A 21,820-nucleotide genomic window follows, 5' to 3' on the forward strand; every position below is an offset into this window, starting at 1 on the left:
TGGGGGCGTGGCCGATTTGGGGGATTCTGGAAGGTTCTACCTGGTAAAAAGGGGATAAATTTGGGGGCGTGGCCGATTTGGGGGGTTCTGGAAGGTTCTGCCTGGTAAAAAGGGGATAAATTTGGGGGCGTGGCCAATTTGGGGGGTTCTAGAAGGTTCTGCCTGGTAAAAAGGGGCTGAATTTGGGGGCGTGGCCGATCTGGGGGGTTCTAGAAGGTTCTACCTGGCAAAAAGGGGATAAATTTGGGGGTGTGACCCAATTTGGGGGTTCTGGAAGGTTCCATCCACTTCAGAAGGTTCTAAATTCGGGGGCGTGGCCGATTTGGGGGGTTCTGGAAGGTTCTGCCTGGGGAAAAGGGGCTGAATTTGGGGGTGTGGCTGATTTGGGGGGTTCTGGAAAGTTCTACTCCCTTCAGAAGCTCCTTAATTTTGGGGGTGTGGCCATCTTGGAGCGTTCTAGAAGGTTCCGCCTTGTTCAGTCTTCTAAATTTTGGGTTGCGCCATCTTGGAGGGTTCTAGAAGCGTCCCCACAGGTTCTAGAAGGTTCCACCCCCTTCTGAATCTCCCAAATTTGGGGGTGCGGCCATCTTGGAATGTTCTAGAAGCTCCTACCCCCTTCTGAATCTCCCAAATTTGGGGGTGCGGCCATCTTGGAATGGTCTAGAAGCTCCTACCCCCTTCTGAATCTCCCAAATTTGGGGGTGCGGCCATCTTGGAACCTTCTAGAAGCTCCTACCCAAACTCTAGACCCTTCCACCCCCTTCAAAATCTCCTCAATTCGGGGCGGTCCCCACCCCCCTCTCCCTCTCTTTCCTCCCTCCCCAGGCTCCCCCCGACCTCTACCCCCCTCCCCCTTCCCCTCCCCCCAGCACCCCCCTTCCCCTCCCCCACCCTTTCGCCACCATCCGAACGGCCTCGTTGGTGACTCGTCAAGCCCGCGCTCGGGCCCGGGACCACCTCGGGGGCTACCAAAGGCTCCGACGTCACCACCAGAAGCAACTTTTGGGCTTGGAGAACCGCCTCCGCGTTCAATTGGCCGAGCACCAGCTCCGCCTCCAACGGCAACTGGAAGCCCAACGCTCGGCGGCGTTGGCCGACGCCGAGAAACTGGCCCGGAGGCATCAGAGTATCTGCGAGAAAGAGGTGGGGGAGGGGGTGGGAGGTTGAGGTGGGTGGGAGGGGCTAAGATGGCCGACGATTGGGTTAGAAGGGGGACTGAGGTTGAAAAAAAGGGTCGGTGTGGCTTTAAGAGGGAGTGGGTGGGCTTGGGGGGGCTGGAGGGGTGGGGTTGGGGGAGTTGAGTGACGTTGGGTTGGGTGGGAGGGGCTAAGATGGCCGACAGAAGGGTTAAAGGGGGGACTGAGGGGTTGAAAAAAAGGTCAGTGTGGCTTTAAGAGGGAGTGGGCGGGGTTTAAAAGGTGGTGGGCGGGGCCTAGCAACGCGTGGGAGGGGCTTGAGGGAGGTTGGAGGGCGGGGTTGGGCGTTGAGGGGGAGTGGGCGGGGCTAAGATGGCTGACGATTGGGTTAGAAGGGGGACTGAGGTTGAAAAAAAGGGTCAGTGTGGCTTTAAGAGGGAGTGGGAGGGGCTTAGGGATGGGAGGGGCTTGAGGGGTGGGGTTGGGGGGAGTTGAGTGACGTTGGGTTGGGTGGGAGGGGCTAAGATGGCCGACAGAAGGGTTAAAGGGGGGACTGAGGGGTTGAAAAAAAGGTCAGTGTGGCTTTAAGAGGGAGTGGGCGGGGCTTAGGGGGATGGGAGGGGCTTGAGGGTGGGGTTGGGGGGAGTTGAGTGACGTTGGGTTGGGTGGGAGGGGCTAAGATGGCCGACAGAGGGGTTAAAAACTAAGGGGTAGAAAAAAGGGTCGGTGTGGCTTTAAGAGGGAGTGGGCGGGGCTTAGGGGATGGGAGGGGCTTGAGGGGTGGGGTTGGGGGGAGTTGAGTGACGTTGGGTTGGGTGGGAGGAGCTAAGATGGCCGACAGAGGGGTTAAAAACTAAGGGGTAGAAAAAAGGGGTCGGTGTGGCTTTAAGAGGGAGTGGGCGGGGTTTAAAAGGTGGTGGGCGGGGCCTAGCAACGCGTGGGAGGGGCTTGAGGGAGGTTGGAGGGCGGGGTTGGGCGTTGAGGGGGAGTGGGCGGGGCTAAGATGGCCGACGATAGGGTTAATGGGACTGAGGGGTTGAATAAAGGGTCGGTGTGGCTTTAAGAGGGAGTGGGCGGGGCCTAAGGGGGTGGGAGGGGCTTAGCGCGGAGGAGGCGGGGCTTTAGCGGCAGCTGAATGACATTTGTGGCGGTGGAAGGGGCGGGGCTAAAGCAAAGGGGGAAGGGGGCGGGGCCAGGCAGGGTCAGGGGTTTGTGGCATAGTGGAAGGGGCGGGGCTTAATGGTGGGTGTGGCCACGCCCCCCGGGTTCTGGCCACGCCCCCCAGCCTCTGGCTCCGCCCACATTCTGTAGTTCCAGTTCAAGCTAATTGGGGGGGGGGGGGGAGTGGCTTTGCGAGTGGGTGGGCGGGGTTTGTATGGGCGTGGCACCCATGCCCATTTACAGCCACGCCCACCAGGGTCTTAACCACGCCCCCAGCCTGTTTGGCCCCGCCCACATTCTTTTTAACCTGCCTGTGGGTGATGCCGACAGAGACGGTGGATTGGAGGGGGGGGAGTGGCTTTGCGAGTGGGTGGGCGGGGTTTGTGTGGGCGTGGCTGCCACGCCTCTTTACAGACACACCCACCAGGGTCTTAGCCACGCCCCCAGCCTTTTTTGGCCCCGCCCACATTCTTTTTAACCCGCCTGTGGGTGATGCCGACAGAGACGGTGGATTGGAGGGGGGGGGAGCGGCTTTGCGAGTGGGTGGGCGGGGTTTGTGTGGGCGTGGCGGCCACACCCCTTTGCGGCCACACCCCCTAGGGTCCTGACCACGCCCCCGTGTCCTTTGTCCCCGCCCCCAGGCCAAGGCGGCGCGGGGGGAGGAGCGCCGGTTCCAGCAGCACCTGCTGGGGCAGCAGCGGCGGGAGCTGGGGGAGCTGCTGGAGACCCAACGGCGCCAGTACCGGGCGCGCAGGGAGCGCCTCAAGGAGGTGGGGGCGCCCCGAAATACCCCCCCGCGCCCCGAAATACCCCCCCGCGCCCCGAAATACCCCCCCGCGCCCCGAAATACCCCCCCGCGCCCCAAAATACCCCCCCGCGCCCCAAAATACCCCCCCGCGGCCCGAAATACCCCCCCGCGGCCCGAAATACCCCCCCGCGGCCCGAAATACCCCCCCGCGCCCCAAAATACCCCCTCGCGCCCCAAAATACCCCGCCGCACCCTGGAATATCAGCCCGTGCACCGAAATACCCCCCTGCACCCTGAAATACCCCCCCGCACCCCAAAATACCCCCCCGCGCCCCATTCTCCCCAGATTTTTACTCCGGATTTTGTTTCATTCAGATTTTCAAATTTTGAACTTCTTTTTTTCCATTTTCACCTTTTGCGCCCACTTTTTCCCTTTAGATATTTCTAAGTTTTTGATTTTTTAACTTTTTTTTCATTTTTATTTTTTCGCTGATATTAACTCAAATTTTTAAATTTTCAACTTTTTTTCTCCTTTCTCACCGTTTCTTTGCGCTAGACTTTTTTTTTTTAATTCAATCTCCAAAATTTTTAACTAATTTTTTCAATTTTTACCATTTTTTTCCTCCAAATTTTTCCTTTCCCTTCAGATCCTTTCGTTTCAATTTTGAAACTTTCCCCATTTCCACCGGCTTTTCCCTCATTTTTTTTTTTTTAAACCAAATTTTAAAATTTTCAACTTTTTTTCTCCTTTCTCACCATTTTTAGCACCAGATTTTTTTTTTTTTAATTCAACCTCCAAAATTTTTAACTAATTTTTTCAATTTTTACCATTTTTTTCCTCCAGATTTTTCCTTTCCCTTCAGATCCTTTCGTTTCAATTTTGAAACTTTCCCCATTTCCACCGGCTTTTCCCTCATTTTTTTTTTTTTAAGCCACATTTTAAAATTTTCAACTTTTTTTTCTCCCTTCTCACCATTTCTTTACACCTTTTTTTTTTTTTTTTAATTCAACCTCCAAAATTTTTAACTAATTTTTTCAATTTTCACCGCTTTTTCCTCCAGATTTTTCTTTTCCCTTCAGATCTTTCAGCTTCGATTTTTGAAACTTTCCCCATTTCCACCGGCTTTTCCCTCATTTTTTTTTTTTTTAAACCCACATTTTAAAATTTTCAACTTTTTCTCCCTTCCCACCGTTTCTTTACACCTGTTTTTTTTTTTTTTTAAATTCAAACTTCGATATTTTTAACGTCTTTTTTCAATTTTCACCGTTTTTTCCTCCGAATTTTCCTTTCCAGATCTCAAGTTTTGAACTCCCCTTATTCCCACCGCCTTTTCCCTCTTTATTTTTGTTACAAATCGCATTCTAAAATCCATAACTTTCTCCGACTCCCGCCGCGTTTTTTTTTTTCCCTCCCGATTCTCCTTCCCCGATTCGCCTTTTCCGATTTTTATTTTTTTTTTCCGGCCTCGCCCTTTTTCTCCCTTCCATCCTTTCCTTCCCCGCTCCCCTTTTTCCAGCCTTACGTCCCGTTTTTTTTACTTTTTTCTTTTTTTCCTTTTTCCTCTCGGCCCCTCGCGCCCCCGCCGGGGCAGGAGCTGCAGGAGGACCCCAGCACGCCGCGACGGGAGAAGCAGGAGCGGCTCCTGCGCCACAAGGAGACGCTGCAGCAGCTCCAGGCCGAGGAGGAGGCCGCTCTCCTCTGCCGCCAGCGACAGGACTTCGATCTCCAGTGCCGCCAGTACAAACGCAAAATGTTACTGGCGAGACACGACCTCGACCAGGATCTCCTGCGGGAGGTGAGGGAGGGGGGAAAGGGCGGGGGGGCGGGGGGGTTTAGGGGCGGTCCTGGGGGCGTAGGAGAGGATTTTGGGGGACCCTGGGGCTCTGGGGAAGGATTTTGGGGCGATTAGGGGGATCCTGGGAAGGAATTTGGGGGGTTAAGGGGAGCCCTGGGGGTGTGGGGGAGGATTTGGGGGGGATTAGGGGGGTCCTGGGGGCATGGGAGAGGATTTTGGGGGAACCCTGGGGCTCTGAGGAAGTATTTGGGGGTGGTTAGGGGGGACCTGAGGACGATTTTGGGGGTTTAGGGGAGCCCTGGGGGTGTGGGGGAGGATTTGGGGGGGATTATGTGGGGCTCTGGGGAACATTTTGGGGGTTTAGGGGGGTCCTGGGGGTGTGGGAGAGGATTTTGGGGGACCCTGGGGCTCTGGGGAAGGATTTTGGGGGTTTAGGGGGATCCTGGGAAGGAATTTGGGGGTTTAGGGGGGCCCTGGGGGCGTGGGAGAGGATTTTGGGGGACCCTGGGGCTCTGGGGAAGGATTTTGGGGCGATTAGGGGGATCCTGGGAAGGAATTTGGGGGGTTAAGGGGAGCCCTGGGGGTGTGGGGGAGGATTTTGGGGGGATTTGGGGGGAATAGGGGGAGCCTGAGAAGGAATTTTGGGGGTTTAGGGGGGGCCTGGGGGCGTGGGAGAGGATTTTGGGGGACCCTGGGGCTCTGGGAATGGATTTTGGGGTGATTAGGGGGATCCTGGGAAGGATTTGGGGGGGTTTAGGGGGGCCCTGGGGGCGTGGGAGAGGATTTTGGGGGGGATTTGGGGCTCTGAGGAAGGATTTTGGGGGTTTAGGGGGATCCTGGGAAGGAATTTGGGGGTTTAGGGCGGTCCTGTGGGGTGTGGGGAAGGATTTGGGGGGATTTGGGGGGATTAGGGGGAGCCTGGAAAGGAATTTTGGGGGTTTAGGGGGGCCCTGGGGGTGTGGGGAAGGATTTTGGGGGGATTTGGGGGGCCCTGGGGGTGGATTTGGGGGGTTTAGGGGGGTCTGGGAGCGTGGGGTGGGGGTTAGGGGGTCTCTGGGGCCGTGGGGCAGGATTTTAGGGGTCCGGGGTATCTGTGGGGCAGAATTTGGGGGTTTTCGAGCTATGGGGCAAGATTTGGGGTGTCCCTGGAGCTTATGGGGCAGGATTTGGGGTGTCCTTGACCCTATAGGGCAGAATTTGGGGTGTTCCTGGAACTTATGGGGCAGAACTTGGGGGTTTCTTGAACTTACGGGGCAGGATTTGGGGTGTCTGTGGGTCTATGGGGCAGAATTCAGGGTGTGCTTGGAACTTATGGGGCAGAACTTGGGGCATGTATGGGGCAGAATTCGGGGTGTCCTTGGGACTTATGGGGCAGAACTTGGGGCATGTATGGGGCAGGATTCGGGGTGTCCTTGGGACTTATGGGGCAGAACTTGGGGCATCTATGGGGCAGGATTTGGGGTGTCCCTGGGACTTATGGGGCAGAATTTGGGGCATCTATGGGGCAGAATTCGGGGTGTCCTTGGGACTTATGGGGCAGAACTTGGGGCATCTATGGGGCAGGATTTGGGGTGTCCTTGGGCCTTTGGGGTAGAACTTGGGGCCACCCTGCCTCTATGGGGCAGAATTTCGGGGGGTTCCCACTTATTCCCAGTAAGTCGCTATGGGGCAGATTCCCCCCCCCCCCCCCCCCAAAAAAAAATCTATGGGGCAGCGCCTGTCTCTCTCAGCCGCCATTTCCCGTCAACCCCTCGGGGTGGGAGTTTTTTAGCAGGTGGGGTGTATTTTAGGGGGGGGGGGGGGTGTGCCCCATTTTTCTATGGGGCAGCACCCGTGGGTCCCACCCCGTCCCCCCCGCCCCGTCCCCCCTCCCTGCCCCGCTTTGTCGCCGTGGGGCCCCTCGCAGGAACTGAACAAAAAGCAGACGCAGAAAGATCTGGAATGTGCCACCCTCCTCCGACACCACGAGGCCACCGGCCAATTAGAAACGAGACAATTAACGACCCTTCACCGCACCCGCTGCGACCTGGCCCGCTGTCAGCACCAGTCGGAACTGGCCAATCAACGCGAGTACAACCAACGGCGTCACCGCGAGCTCCGCCAGAAACACGCGGCCCAAGTGAGACAACAACCCAAAAATCTACGAGTAGGTGGAGCCGGAGGGGGCGGGGAGGAGCTTGGGGGAGTGGAGGGCGTGGTTTTCAAGATGGAGGCTGAAGGAGAAGGGGTGGAGGTGGAGGAATGGGGGGAAATGGAGGGTGGTGAGGTCGGAATGGCGGAAGGAGAGGTCGGAATGGCGGAAGGAGGGGTCGGAATGGCCGACAGAGGGTTCAAAATGGCCGATGGGGGGGTCCAAATGGCCGAAAGAGGGATCAAAATGGCCGACAGGGAGGTCAAAATGGCCGACAGGGAGGTCAAAATGGCCGACGGGGAGGTCAAAATGGCCGACGGGGAGGTCAAAATGGCCGACGGGGAGGTCAAAATGGCCGACGGGGAGGTCAAAATGGCCGACGGGGAGGTCAAAATGGCCGACAGGGGGATCAAATTGGCCGACAGGGGGATCAAAATGGCTGACGGAGGGGTTGAAATGGCCGACGGGGGGGTCAAAATGGTGGATGGGGGTTTCAAAATGGCGGACAGGGGGTTCAAAATGGCGGCGGAGGAAGGGGAAGCGGAAGGGGAGTGGCACAAAATGGCGTCTGGTGGGTTCAAAATGGCGGCGGAGGGGGAAACGGAAGGGGAGTGGCGGGAAATGGCGGAGGGCGGGTTCAAGATGGCGGAGGGCGAGCGGGAAAGGGCGGGGAGCGATTTCAAAATGGCCGCGGGCGATTTCCTCAAAATGGCGGGAGGGGCGGGGCGTCGCGCGGCATCACGTGACCTCGAAACGGCGGGAAACGGCTTCAAAATGGCGTCGGGGGCGAACAAAATGGCAGAGGGGGGCCTCGGCCGGGGGTCACGTGACTTGGAAATGGCGGGAAGCTGCCTGGAAACGGCGTCACGTGACCTCGGAACGGCCGGAAACGCCCCCAAAATGGCGGGAAACGACCTCGGAACGGCGTCACGTGACCTGGAAATGGCGGGAGGCGTCTTGGGAACGGTGTCACGTGACTTCGAAATGGCCGGGGGGGGTCTCGGAGGTGGGTCAGGTGACCCCGCAGCGGCAGGAAGTGACCCGGGAAAACCCGGAAGTGACCCCAGAGTGGCAGGAAGTGACCTTGAAATACCCGGAAGTGACCCCAGAATGGCAGGAAGTGACCCCGAAATACCCGGAAGTGACCCTCAAACGCTCAGAATTGACCCCGAAATACCCGGAAGTGACCCCGAAATACCCGGAAGTGACCCCAAAACACCCGGAAGTGACCCGGAAATACCCGGAAGCGACCTTGAAATACCCAAAACTAACTCCAGAGCGGCAGGAAGTGACCCCAGGATACCCGGAAGTGACCTCAGGATACCCGGAAGTGACCCCCAAACCCCCGGAAGTCACCCCCAGACCCCCGAAAATACCCCCAAAACACGCTCGGGCGACCCCAAACCCCCGCCCCCTTTCCCCACCCCGCGCCGCTCCCCTCCCCGCCCCCCTCCTCCTTCGGCGGCCATCTTGCCTCACCTCCTCTGCTGGGCCTTACCCTTAGGCCTCGCCCTCCGCCCAGGCCTCCCTTCCCTCCTTTTCCTCTTCGTCGCCTTTTGGCTCCAAAACCGCCGTTTTTGGGGCATTTTGGGCGCTTTGGAAAGCGGCGCGGCGGGCGTGGCCGTGGCCTACGCCCTCCTCCCCCTCTGCCGCCATTTTGGGAGCCTCCATTTCGCCGCTTTGACGGCGGGGGGAGGCGTTTTGGCCCTTTTAAGCTTCGGGACCCGCCGGGGGCCATTTTACGCCCCGGTTTTTTTTTTGGCCGCCCAGTTTTTGGTTTTTCCGTGGCTTTTTTTGCCCCTTTACATTTTGGGGGTGCTGGCGCGGGAAGGGGGGGGCCTGGGGGGGCTGCCCCGACGTTTACGCCGTCTGTGGCTCCGCGTCCTGCTGGGGTTACCCCCCTCCCTCTTCGCCATCTTTTTGCGCCTCGGTTTCGCCTCCGAGCGGCGACTTTTCCGCCTTTTCCCCAAAACCAACAAATCGGGGTTCAAATCCCGCCTGCCCGTCCCCCGAAAAAAAAGGGGGGGCCCCCAAACCCCGCCCCCGCAACCCTTCCCCTTCCCCCTCCCCCATTGGCTCGTCGCCCTCTGGCTTCGAGCCCGTCGAGCGGCTTCACGCCTTTCCCCCCCCGCCGGATTTTTTTTCGGGGCGACGCGACGACCCCCCCCGCCCCCGAGTCGGATCCCCCGACCTGCCCCCAGACCTTTAGCCCCCCCGCTACGAACCCCACAAATTTGGGGGGCCCCCCCGAGAAGGGGGAGGAGCGGAGACGCCCTTCGGGGGGGACCCGTCGGCGTCGCGGCCCCCCCGCCGTCACGACGCCCCTGGAGGTGACGGCGGCCAATGGGGCCGTGGCCCCACCCAGGCACTACGGACACACCCCCCCCCCCTTTTTTTTTTTTTTTTTTGGGGGGGGGGTGTCCCCAAAAACTGGGGGATCCCCCCCAGAAACCCCCTTTTTTGGGGGTGAAAACCCCTTTTTTAGCCCCCCGGGGGGGGGGGGGGGGGGGCTCTGAAATCACTTTCCCACCTTCCGCCGGTATTTTTGGGGGGGGTGTCGTCCCCCCCCCCCCCCCCCCCGAAAAACAGGGTTCAGGCCCCCCCCGAAATCTTTAATATTCCCCCTCCCCTTGTTTGAGACCCCCCTCTAAATTTTTATGGACCCCCCCCAAAAATTTTTAGGGACCCCCCCAAAAATTTTTAGGGACCCCCCCCCAAAAATTTTTTGGGACCCCCAGAATTTTTAGGGACCCCCCCCCGAAAATTTTTAGGGACCCCGCAATTTTTTGAGGACCCCCGAAAAATTTTAGGAAACCCCCCCATATTTTTAGGGACCCTCCCAAAATTTTTAGGGACCCCCCCACAACATTTTTAGGGACCCCCCAAATCTTTAGAAACCCCCCCAAAATTTTTGAGGACCCCCTCAAAATTTTAGGAAACCCGCCCCCCCCCCCAATTTTTAGGGACCCCCAAAAATTTTTAGGGACCCCCACAACATTTTTTGGGACCCCCAAAGTTTTTAGGGACCCCCCGCCAAAAAATTTTTAGGGACCCCCCATTTTTTTGAGGACCCCCTGAAAATTTTAGGAAGCCCCCCCAAATTTTTAGGGACCCCCCCAAATTTTTAGGGGCCACCACAAAGTTTCAGGGACCCCCCCAAAAATTTTTAGAGACCCCCCAAAATTTTTATAGACCCCCCCCAGAACTTTTAGGGTTGTGCCCCCCCCTAAAATATTTCACATTCCTGCCACAGCGGATTTTTGGGGACCCCCCCTTCAAATAAATTTGGGGGACACTCCCCCCCCCCCCCCCCCCCTTTAGAAAAAAAATTCCTGGGGGTGCTCCCCCCAAAAAATTTTTTCCAAAATTTTTGAGGGGGGGGGACGGACTTCCCTCTCCCCCCCCCCCAGCCCGCCTCAAAAATTTAAAAAATTTGGGGACCCCCCCCAAGGGCTTTAAAACACTCCGAACGTCCGAGGTCACCCCCAAAATTTTGGGTGCCCCCCCCCAAGGGGTTTCAGGACCCCCAAATTTTTACGGAGGGGCCCCCCCGACATTTTGGAGCCCCCCCCCCCTCAAATTTTCGAGGTGTCGGCCCCCCCCCCCCCCCCGTTTCGCGCTGCTTCGCTATTTATTGATATTTTGGGGCGGGGCGGGGGGGGGGGGGGATGCGTTTTGGGGCGATTTCTTCATTTTCCATCATTTTCTGTTCCGTTTTTTGTTGGTTTTTATGATTTTCCGATTCTCGGGTTTTGTTTTTTTTTTTGGGGGGGGGGGGGGGCCAAGAATTTTTCCGGTTTGTTTTAATTATTTTATTTTAAATATATTATTTTTTAAAATCGACATATTTTTTTTTGGTTTTTTTTCTGTTTTTTTTTCTTTTTTTTTTTTTTTTTTAATTTGGGTTTCGGGGCGGGGGGGGGGCAGGGGAGGAGCACCCGTGGGTGCTGGGGGGGGGTCGTTGCGGGTCTCGGGGTCACCCAGTGGGTGTTGGGGGTCGATGAAGGGGTCAACCATTGGGTGGGGGGTCGTGGGCGGGGCAAACATGGGTGGGGGCGTCGCCCAATGGGTCCCAACTCAATGAAGAGGTCAACCATTGGGTGTTGGGGGCACCCATGGGTGTGGGCGTCGCCCAATGGGCGCTGGGGGTCAATGAAGGGGTCAACCGTTGGGTGGGGGGTCGTGGGCGGGGCACCCATGGGTGGGGGCGTCGCCCAATGGGTCCCAACTCAATGAAGAGGTCAACCATTGGGTGTTGGGGGCACCCATGGGTGTGGGCGTCGCCCAATGGGCGCTGGGGGTCAATGAAGGGGTCAACCGTTGGGTGGGGGGTCGTGGGCGGGGCACCCATGGGTGGGGGCGTCGCCCAATGGGTCCCAACTCAATGAAGAGGTCAACCATTGGGTGTTGGGGGCACCCATGGGTGTGGGCGTCGCCCAATGGGCGCTGGGGGTCAATGAAGGGGTCAACCGTTGGGTGGGGGTCATGGGTGGGGGCGTCGCCCAATGGGCGCTGGGGGTCAATGAAGGGGTCAACCATTGGGTGGGGGGTCGTGGGCGGGGCACCCGTGGGTGGGGGCGTCGCCCAACGGGTCCCGACTCAATGAGGAGGTCACCCATGGGGGGCGGGGGGCACCCCAATACCTGGAGACATCACGTGACGGGTCGGGGCGTGTCCTGATGGGCGTGGCTCCTGCCTTTAACCCCGCCCTCCTCCTTTTTCTTCTCTCCTATTGGCCAGTCCAAGGAGCTGCAGCTGAAGCGGCAGTTCCAGGCCCGGTGCCACGCCCAGGCCCGGCAGTACAAGGCGCTGAGGTCCCGCCTCCTTGGGGGCGGGGCTAAAGGCCCCCACAAGCTCCTCCTCCAACGCCTCAAGGCCGAGCAGACGCGCAAGATGGCCGCCCTGGCCGAGCAGTACGAGCTCAGCCTCAGCGAGATGTTGGCCAGTCAGGCCGTAGGTGGCCACCGGGGGGGACGGCGGCGGGGAGGGAGTCACTGGGAGTCACTGGGAACCAACTGGGAGTCGATGGGAGTCACTGGGAACCAACTGGGAGTCACTGGGAACCAACTGGGAGGCGATGGGAGTCACTGGGAACCAACTGGGAGTCACTGGGAACCAACTGGGAGTTGATGGGAGTCACTGGGAACCACCTGGGAGTCGATGGGAGTCACTGGGAACCAACTGGGAGTTGATGGGAGTCACTGGGAACCAACTGGGAGTCACTGGGAACCAACTGGGAGTTGATGGGAGTCACTGGGAACCAACTGGGAGTCACTGGGAACCACCTGGGAGTCGATGGGAGTCACTGGGAACCAACTGGGAGTCACTGGGAACCAACTGGGAGTTGATGGGAGTCACTGGGAACCAACTGGGAGTCGATGGGAGTCACTGGGTACCAACTGGGAGTCGATGGGAGTCACTGGGAACCAACTGGGAGTCACTGGGAACCAACTGGGAGTTGATGGGAGTCACTGGGAATCAACTGGGAGTCGATGGGAGTCACTGGGAACCAACTGGGAGTCGATGGGAGTCACTGGGAACCAACTGGGAGTTGATGGGAGTCACTGGGAATAAACTGGGAGTTGATGGGAGTCACTGGGAACCAACTGGGAGTCACTGGGAACCAACTGGGAGTTGATGGGAGTCACTGGGAACCAACTGGGAGTTGATGGGAGTCACTGGGAATCAACTGGGAGTCAATGGGAGTCACTGGGAACCAACTGGGAGTTGATGGGAGTCACTGGGAACCAACTGGGAGTCACTGGGAACCAACTGGGAGTTGATGGGAGTCACTGGGAACCAACTGGGAGTCACTGGGAACCAACTGGGAGTTGATGGGAGTCACTGGGAACCCACTGGGAGTCACTGGGAACAAACTGGGAGTCACTGGGAACCACCTGGGAGTTGATGGGAGTCACTGGGAACCAACTGGGAGTCGATGGGAGTCACTGGGAACCAACTGGGAGTCACTGGGAGTCACTGGGAACCAACTGGGAGTCACTGGGAACCAACTGGGAGGTGATAGGAGTCACTGGGAACCAACTGGGAGTCACTGGGAACCAACTGGGAGTTGATGGGAGTCACTGGGAACCAACTGGGAGTCACTGGGAACCAACTGGGAGTTGATGGGAGTCACTGGGAACCAACTGGGAGTCACTGGGAACCACCTGGGAGTCGATGGGAGTCACTGGGAACCAACTGGGAGTCACTGGGAACCAACTGGGAGTTGATGGGAGTCACTGGGAACCAACTGGGAGTCGATGGGAGTCACTGGGAACCAACTGGGAGTCGATGGGAGTCACTGGGAACCAACTGGGAGTCACTGGGAACCAACTGGGAGTTGATGGGAGTCACTGGGAATCAACTGGGAGTCGATGGGAGTCACTGGGAACCAACTGGGAGTCGATGGGAGTCACTGGGAACCAACTGGGAGTTGATGGGAGTCACTGGGAATAAACTGGGAGTTGATGGGAGTCACTGGGAACCAACTGGGAGTCACTGGGAACCAACTGGGAGTTGATGGGAGTCACTGGGAACCAACTGGGAGTTGATGGGAGTCACTGGGAATCAACTGGGAGTCAATGGGAGTCACTGGGAACCAACTGGGAGTTGATGGGAGTCACTGGGAACCAACTGGGAGTCACTGGGAACCAACTGGGAGTTGATGGGAGTCACTGGGAACCAACTGGGAGTCACTGGGAACCAACTGGGAGTTGATGGGAGTCACTGGGAACCCACTGGGAGTCACTGGGAACAAACTGGGAGTCACTGGGAACCACCTGGGAGTTGATGGGAGTCACTGGGAACCAACTGGGAGTCACTGGGAGTCACTGGGAACCAACTGGGAGTCGATGGGAGTCACTGGGAACCAACTGGGAGTCACTGGGAACCACCTGGGAGTTGATGGGAGTCACTGGGAACCAACTGGGAGTCACTGGGAACCAACTGGGAGTTGATGGGAGTCACTGGGAACCCACTGGGAGTCACTGGGAACAAACTGGGAGTCACTGGGAACCACCTGGGAGTTGATGGGAGTCACTGGGAACCAACTGGGAGTTGATGGGAGTCACTGGGAACCAACTGGGAGTCACTGGGAACCAACTGGGAGTTGATGGGAGTCACTGGGAACCAACTGGGAGTCACTGGGAACCACCTGGGAGTCGATGGGAGTCACTGGGAACCAACTGGGAGTTGATGGGAGTCACTGGGAATCAACTGGGAGTCGATGGGAGTCACTGGGAACCAACTGGGAGTCGATGGGAGTCACTGGGAACCAACTGGGAGTTGATGGGAGTCACTGGGAATAAACTGGGAGTTGATGGGAGTCACTGGGAACCAACTGGGAGTCACTGGGAACCAACTGGGAGTCGATGGGAGTCACTGGGAACCAACTGGGAGTTGATGGGAGTCACTGGGAACCAACTGGGAGTCACTGGGAACCAACTGGGAGTTGATGGGAGTCACTGGGAACCAACTGGGAGTCACTGGGAACCAACTGGGAGTTGATGGGAGTCACTGGGAACCCACTGGGAGTCACTGGGAACAAACTGGGAGTTGATGGGAGTCACTGGGAACCAACTGGGAGTTGATGGGAGTCACTGGGAACCAACTGGGAGTCACTGGGAGTCACTGGGAACCAACTGGGAGTCGATGGGAGTCACTGGGAACCAACTGGGAGTCACTGGGAACCACTGGGAACCAACTGGGAGTTGATGGGAGTCACTGGGAATCAACTGGGAGTCGATGGGAGTCACTGGGAACCAACTGGGAGTCGATGGGAGTCACTGGGAACCAACTGGGAGTTGATGGGAGTCACTGGGAATAAACTGGGAGTTGATGGGAGTCACTGGGAACCAACTGGGAGTCACTGGGAACCAACTGGGAGTTGATGGGAGTCACTGGGAACCAACTGGGAGTTGATGGGAGTCACTGGGAATCAACTGGGAGTCAATGGGAGTCACTGGGAACCAACTGGGAGTTGATGGGAGTCACTGGGAACCAACTGGGAGTCACTGGGAACCAACTGGGAGTTGATGGGAGTCACTGGGAACCAACTGGGAGTCACTGGGAACCAACTGGGAGTTGATGGGAGTCACTGGGAACCCACTGGGAGTCACTGGGAACCCACTGGGAGTCACTGGGAACAAACTGGGAGTCACTGGGAACCACCTGGGAGTTGATGGGAGTCACTGGGAACCACCTGGGAGTCGATGGGAGTCACTGGGAACCAACTGGGAGTCACTGGGAACCACCTGGGAGTTGATGGGAGTCACTGGGAACCAACTGGGAGTCACTGGGAACCAACTGGTACTCAATGGGACTCAACTGGGAGTTGCCTGGGAGTCAGTTGAGAACCAATGGGCCTCAGCGGGACCCAACTGGGCCAAACTGGGACCCAACGGAGCCAAACTGGGACTCAGTGAGGCCAAACTGGGACCCAACTGGGCCAAACTGGGACCCAACGGAGCCAAACTGGGACTCAGTGAGGCCAAACTGGGACCCAACTGGGCCAAACTGGGACCCAACGGAGCCAAACTGGGACTCAGTGAGGCCAAACTGGGACCCAACTGGGCCAAACTGGGATTAAATGGGACTCAAAGGGACCCAACTGGGCCAAACTGGGACCCAACTGGGCCAAACTGGGACCCAACGGAGCCAAACTGGGACCCAACTGGGCCAAACTGGGACCCAACGGAGCCAAACTGGGACCCAATGGGGCCAGACTGGACCTCAGTGGGCCTAACTGGGACTCGATGGGACCCAACTGGGCCAAACTGGTCCCCGACGAGCCCCACCCGGCCCCAACATACCCCGAGGCCATCGTTACCCTTGGGGGAGGCCCCGCCCCTGACTCCTCCTCCCTCCCCAGCTCCGATTGGACGAGACGCAGGAGGCGGAGTGCGAGGGGCTGCGGGTGCAACTGGAGCGGGAACTGGAGCTGCTCAACGTCTCCCAGCGCAGGCTCCGCCTCCGCGCCGAGGCCCAGCACGAGCGGGAGCGGCGGGACCTGGGCGAGCGGCTCTCCCTGCGCCGCGCCCTCCTGGAGCAGCGGGTACGGCCCGGGGCGGGGCCCGGGGGGGGCGGCCCCGCCCTTCCCGAGGGGCTACGGGGCGGTTTCGGGCCTCCCTGAGGGGATTTGGGGCGGTTTCGGGGCTTCCCGTGAGGATTTGGGGCGGTTTCGGGGCTCCCTGAGGGGATTTGGGGCGGTTTCGGGGCTCCAAGAGGGGATTTGGGGCGGTTTCGGGGCTCCCTGAGGGGATTTGGGGCGGTTTCGGGGCTCCCTGAGGGGATTTGGGGCGGTTTCGGGGCTTCCCGTGGGGATTTGGGGCGGTTTCGGGGCTCCCTGAGGGGATTTGGGGCGGTTTCGGGCCTCCCTGAGGGGATTTGGGGCGGTTTCGGGGCTCCCTGAGGGGATTTGGGGCGGTTTCGGGGCTTCCCGTGGGGATTTGGGGCGGTTTCGGGGCTCCCCGTGGGGATTTGGGGCGGTTTCAGGGCTCCCCGAGGGGCTTCGGGGCGGTTTCAGGGCTCCCCGTGGGGATTTGGGGCGGTTTCAGGGCTCCCTGAGGGGATTTGGGGCGGTTTCGGGGCTCCCCGAGGGGATTTGGGGCGGTTTCAAGGATCCCCGTAGGGATTTGGAGTGGTTTCGAGGCTCCCCGAGGGGATTTGGGGCGGTTTCAGGCCTCCCGAGTCCAGATTTTAGTCGTTTCAAGCCCCCCCAGCCGCCATTTTGATAATTTCACCCCTCCCCAACCCAGATTTTGGTAGTTTCAAGCCCCCCCGATCCAGATTTTAGTCGTTTCAAGCCCCCCCAGCCGCCATTTTGATAATTTTAGACCTCCCCAATCCATATTTTGGTAGTTTCAAGCCCCCCCAATCCAGTTTTTAGTCGTTTCAAGCCCCCCCAGCCGCCATTTTGATAATTTCACCCCTCCCCAACCCAGATTTTGGTAGTTTCAAGCCCCCCCAATCCAGTTTTTAGTCGTTTCAAGCCCCCCCAGCCGCCATTTTGATGATTTCACCCCTCCCCAACCCAGATTTTGGTAGTTTCAAGCCCCCCCAATCCAGTTTTTAGTCGTTTCAAGCCCCCCCAGCCGCCATTTTGAGAATTTTAAACCTCCCCAATCTATATTTTGGTAGTTTCAAGCCCCCCCAATCCAGTTTTTAGTGGTTTCACCCCCCCCCCCGCCGCCATTTTATCCCCTTTTTTTTTCCCCCTTCCGCCGTCGTCACGTGACGCCTCGTGGCCCCGCCCCGGCAGATCGAGGAGGAGCTGCTGGCGCTGCAGGCGGAACGTTCCGAGCGAATCCGGGCGCTGCTGGAGCGCCACGCCCGCGAGCTCGAGGCCTTCGACGCCGAAAGCCTCCGATTGGGCTTCTCCGGGATGGCCCTGGGGGCTGGCCCCGCCCCCGGCCCGCCCCCTCCCCTGCCCCGCCCTTCCCGCCCCGTCCCCCGCAGCGGTTCCCGCTGGACCCACGGCCCCCCCGACGCTCGAAGACAACCCCCTCCGCTATTGGCCCCGCTGCTTGCGGCCCCGCCCACCGACCCGCCTCCGCTTCCCGCCACGGGGGGCGCCATGACGGGGAGGGTTAGCCCCGCCCACAAGGCCAGGAAGGGGGCGGGGACAGGGGAGGGAGGGGCCGAGGCGCGCCCGCATCTCGACGGGGCGCGGCGCCCCTTGTCCTAAAGGGGGGGGGGGGCGGAGAGCCACGCCCACTCGGGCACAAGCCACGCCCCTTCCTCAAGCTCCGCCTCCCCCTTTACCGATCGGTTTGATTCTGTTAATTTTTGGTTTTTTTTTTTTTTAAACACGTGGGGGGGGGGGCGTGGCCAAATGAAAACGAGCTCGTTAAGACTCATTAACATTTCGGAATGCAAATTAATTTAAATTTTTTGAGCAATTCGTAATTTGGGTTTTTTTGGAATCAAAACCTGTTTGTGCCGTCGGAGAGCGATTAAAATGTCCCGTTTAAATTAAATTAATTAATTATTTAATTTGTTTCATTGATTTTAATTGATTTTAACGTGTTTAATTCATTAATTAAATCTTTAATTGAATTTAATAATTAAATTTAAATGTCCCGTTTGAATTAAATTTAATTTGTTTAATCTATTTTTATTTATTTTAACGTGTTTAATTTAATTCATTAATTAAATATTTAATTGAATTTAATAATTAAATTTAAATGTCCCGTTTAAATTAAATTAATTTGTTTAATTTATTTTAATTTATTTTAACGTGTTTTATTTAATTCATTAATTAAATATTTAATTGAATTTAATAATTAAATTTAAATGTCCCGTTTAGATTAAATTATTTAATTTGTTTCATTTATTTTAATTTATTTTAACGTGTTTAATCTAATTCATTAATTAAATCTTTAATTGAATCTAATGATTAAATTAAAATGTCCCGTTTAAATTAAATTAATTAAATATTTAATTTGTTTCATTTATTTTAATTTATTTTAACATGTTTAATTCATTAATTAAATCTTTAATTTAATTTAATAATTAAATTAAAACGTCCCGTTTAAATTAGATTAATTAAATATTTAATTTGTTTCATTTATTTTAATTTTTTAACGTGTTTAATTTCATTCATTAATTAAATCTTTAATTGAATTTAATAATTAAGTTAAAATGTCCCGTTTAAATTAGATTAATTAAATATTTAATTTGTTTCATTTAATTTATTTTAATTTATTTTAACGTGTTTAATTTAATTCATTAATAAAATCTTTAAATGAATTTAATAATTAAATTAAAACGTCCCGTTTAAATTAAATTAATTAAATATTTAATTTGTTTCATTTATTTTAATTTATTTTAACGTGTTTAATTCATTAATTAAATATTTAATTTAATATTAATTAAATTAAAATTTCCCGTTGCTGTTTAAATCGCAAATTAATTTGCGTTTTTCAACCACTCAGAATCGGAAGGTTTCGTTAAAATTTCGGCTTTTTAACAAAAATTTGCATTTTGCCCTCCGTTTTAATTCGAGTTTTTTTAATTACAGCTCAAGTTTTAATCGATCAAAATCCGATTTTTAATTAAAATTCGGTTGGATTTTTAAATTTAAAAATTTTGTTAATCCGCTACAGTCGTCGGGGTTAAAAATCAAATTTTAAAAATCAAAATTCAGGTTTTTCATCCAAAATTTGATGTTTTAATCAAAATTTCACCTTTCAAATCATTTCATTTCGCAATTAATGAAATTATGAAATTAATGAAATTAATGAAATTTAATTTTCTCCTTAAAATGCATTTCGACTTTTCAATCAGAATTTGAACGTTTTAATCGATGAAAATTCGATTTTTTTTAAAAATTAAAATTTCAACTCCAGTAGAAATTCGTTTTAATTTTGTTGCCGATTAATTTTTTTTTTTTAATCCGCATTAATTTTAATTTAAAAATTAAATCACAAAATTCATATTTTAATCTAATTCAATTCGAATTGGACAAAATGATTTTGAAATCAAAATGAAATTTAATTTCTTAAATTCAACTTCGATTTTTTTAGTTCAAATGAATTTCAGCTTCTCGGGCGAAATTTTAATGTTTTGATCAATTCAAATTCGGTTTTCCAATTAAAATAAGATTTTTAATTTTGTAATCAATCAACATTGATTTTTTAATTAAAATTAATTTTGTAACCAACCAGCATTTGATTTTTTTTAATTAAAATTTAATTTTGTAACCAATCAGCATTTGATTTTTTTTCATTAAAATTAATTTTGTAATCGATGAACATTTGATTTTTTAATTAAAATTAATTCTGTAACCAATCAGCATTTGATTTTTTAAATTAAAATTAATTTTGTAACCAATTATCATTTGATTTTTTTTTAATTAAAATTAATTTTCTAAGCAGTCGGCATTTGATTTTTTTTAATTAAAATTAGTTTTGTAACCAATCAGCATTTGATTTTTTTTGATTAAAATTAATTTTGTAACCAATCAGCGTTTGATTTTTTTTAATTAAAATTAATTTTTTACTCAATGAGCATTTGATTTTTTTTAATTAAAATTAATTCTGTAACCAATCAGCATTTGATTTTTAAATTAAAATTAATTGTGTAACCAATTATAATTTGATTTTTTTTTAATTAAAATTAATTTTGTAACCAGCATTTGATTTTTTTTAATTAAAATTAATTTTTTACTCAATGAGCATTTGGGTTTTTTTTAATTAAAATTAATTTTGTAACCAATTAGCATTTAATTTTTAAATTAAAATTAATTTTGTAACCAATTAGCATTTAATTTTAATTAAAATTAATTTTGTAACCAATCAGCATTTGATTTTTAAATTTAAATTAATTGTGTAACCAATTATAATTTGATTTTTTTTAATTAAAATTAATTTTGTAACCAATCAGCATTTGATTTTTTTTAATTAAAATTAATTTTGTAATCAATGAGCATTTGGGTTTTTTTTAATTAAAATTAATTTTGTAACCAATCAGCATTTGATTTTTTAATTAAAATTCAGTGTTAAAATCCATTTTAATGTTTGACTTAATTACAATTTGAAGTCTCCAAGATTAATTTCAAGTTTTAAATCAAAATTAATTTTCACTTTTGCGTCAAAATTTGATTTTTAAAATTTCAACTTTTAATTACCAGTTCGTGTAAATCTTGGAATCAATTAAAACTTTGATTTTTTTTTCATGCAAATTAATTTCAATTTTTAAACCAAAATTCTAATTTTTCAATCGATTTAAATTTGAAATTTTTCCTTAATTAACATTCATTCCCGTTTGTAACCTAAAATTCTTTTTTTTTTTTTTTCAATCGAGGTGAATTTGTAAATGGATCGGCCGAGGTTAATTTAAATATTTAATTGCGGTTAAGCTCGAGGTGAAATTCTTGTCAAACGGAAATTTCTGGAAAACGGAAAATTCAAATTGTTGGAAATTCCTCACAAATCTCAGTGAAAACCGAAAATTTTTTTTAATTTTTTTTTTTTTTTTGACGTTTTTGTGGAATTTGAATGAAAATTTCTGGAGCCGGATGGAAATTTCGGGTGGAAATTAAATGAGAATTTAACGGCAACGGGGCGTGAAACGGAAATTTTTGTAAAACTGAAATGGAAAGTGAAATTAATGCAAATGAGCATTCAAAAAACCGGACGTTAAATGTCACATCGAGCGAATGCGAGGTGAAAAGAATTAGAATCTCGGAAAAATTATTAAAATCTATTAAATTTTGTGAGTATCTATTGGGATGTATTAAAATTTATTAGAATTTATTGAAATTTATTTAAATTAATCGAAATTTGACCCCCCGCGTTCCTTGAGGCGAAATGAAAGCGTTAATTAAAACCGGGATGAGCTGCTGGAGGGGTCGCGGGGTTCAAATCGGCCTTAACCCCCCAAAAAATCGACGTAAATGTAAAGTCGATGAAATTTTAGAAAAAAGGCGCCGGAAATTAAAAACTCTCTGGAGAATTTTTTGTTCGGGGTCAATTTAAAGAAAATTGACGTAAATGGAGAAACCAATCGACGCCATCGGAGGAAAACCGGACGTAAATGGAAAGTAGAAGGAGGTGAGCGAGAGAAAGGATCGACGGGTTTGAGGGGAAGGCGTCGGAAATGTTAAGGAAAATGGGCAGAAGCTAAAAAAAAAAATCGACGTAAGTTAAAAAAAAAATCGCTGTAAATTAAAAAAAAAATCGCAGTAAGTTAAAAATTTAAAAATCGCCGTAAGTTAAAAAAAAATCGCCGTAAATTTTAAAAAAAAAAATTGCTGCAAATTAAAAAAAAAAAATCGCCGTAAATTAAAAAAAAATCGCTGTAAATTTAAAAAAAAAATCGCCATAAATTAAAAAAAAAAATCGTTGTA

The 21,820-nt window shown here is 52.0% G+C and overlaps 1 protein-coding gene across 1 annotated transcript in view; it reads left to right on the plus strand.

Moving 5' to 3' along the window:
* LOC141972933 (serine/threonine-protein kinase TAO1-B-like) overlaps positions 1–17,969 on the plus strand; it is a 22,298-nt gene extending 4,329 nt beyond the window's left edge. The window contains exons 3-9 of the mRNA XM_074930997.1: positions 826–1,143; positions 2,939–3,067; positions 4,638–4,841; positions 6,748–6,987; positions 11,713–11,925; positions 15,842–16,024; positions 17,231–17,969. Of these exons, the coding sequence (XP_074787098.1) occupies positions 826–1,143; positions 2,939–3,067; positions 4,638–4,841; positions 6,748–6,987; positions 11,713–11,925; positions 15,842–16,024; positions 17,231–17,656 (1,713 nt within the window). The 3' untranslated portion in view covers positions 17,657–17,969. The remainder of the gene's footprint in view (positions 1–825; positions 1,144–2,938; positions 3,068–4,637; positions 4,842–6,747; positions 6,988–11,712; positions 11,926–15,841; positions 16,025–17,230) is intronic.
* The last annotated feature ends 3,851 nt before the right edge of the window (positions 17,970–21,820 follow it).

This window comes from Athene noctua, chromosome 37, assembly GCF_965140245.1.
Source record: "Athene noctua chromosome 37, bAthNoc1.hap1.1, whole genome shotgun sequence".
In the NCBI taxonomy this organism is placed as follows: Eukaryota; Metazoa; Chordata; class Aves; order Strigiformes; family Strigidae; genus Athene; species Athene noctua.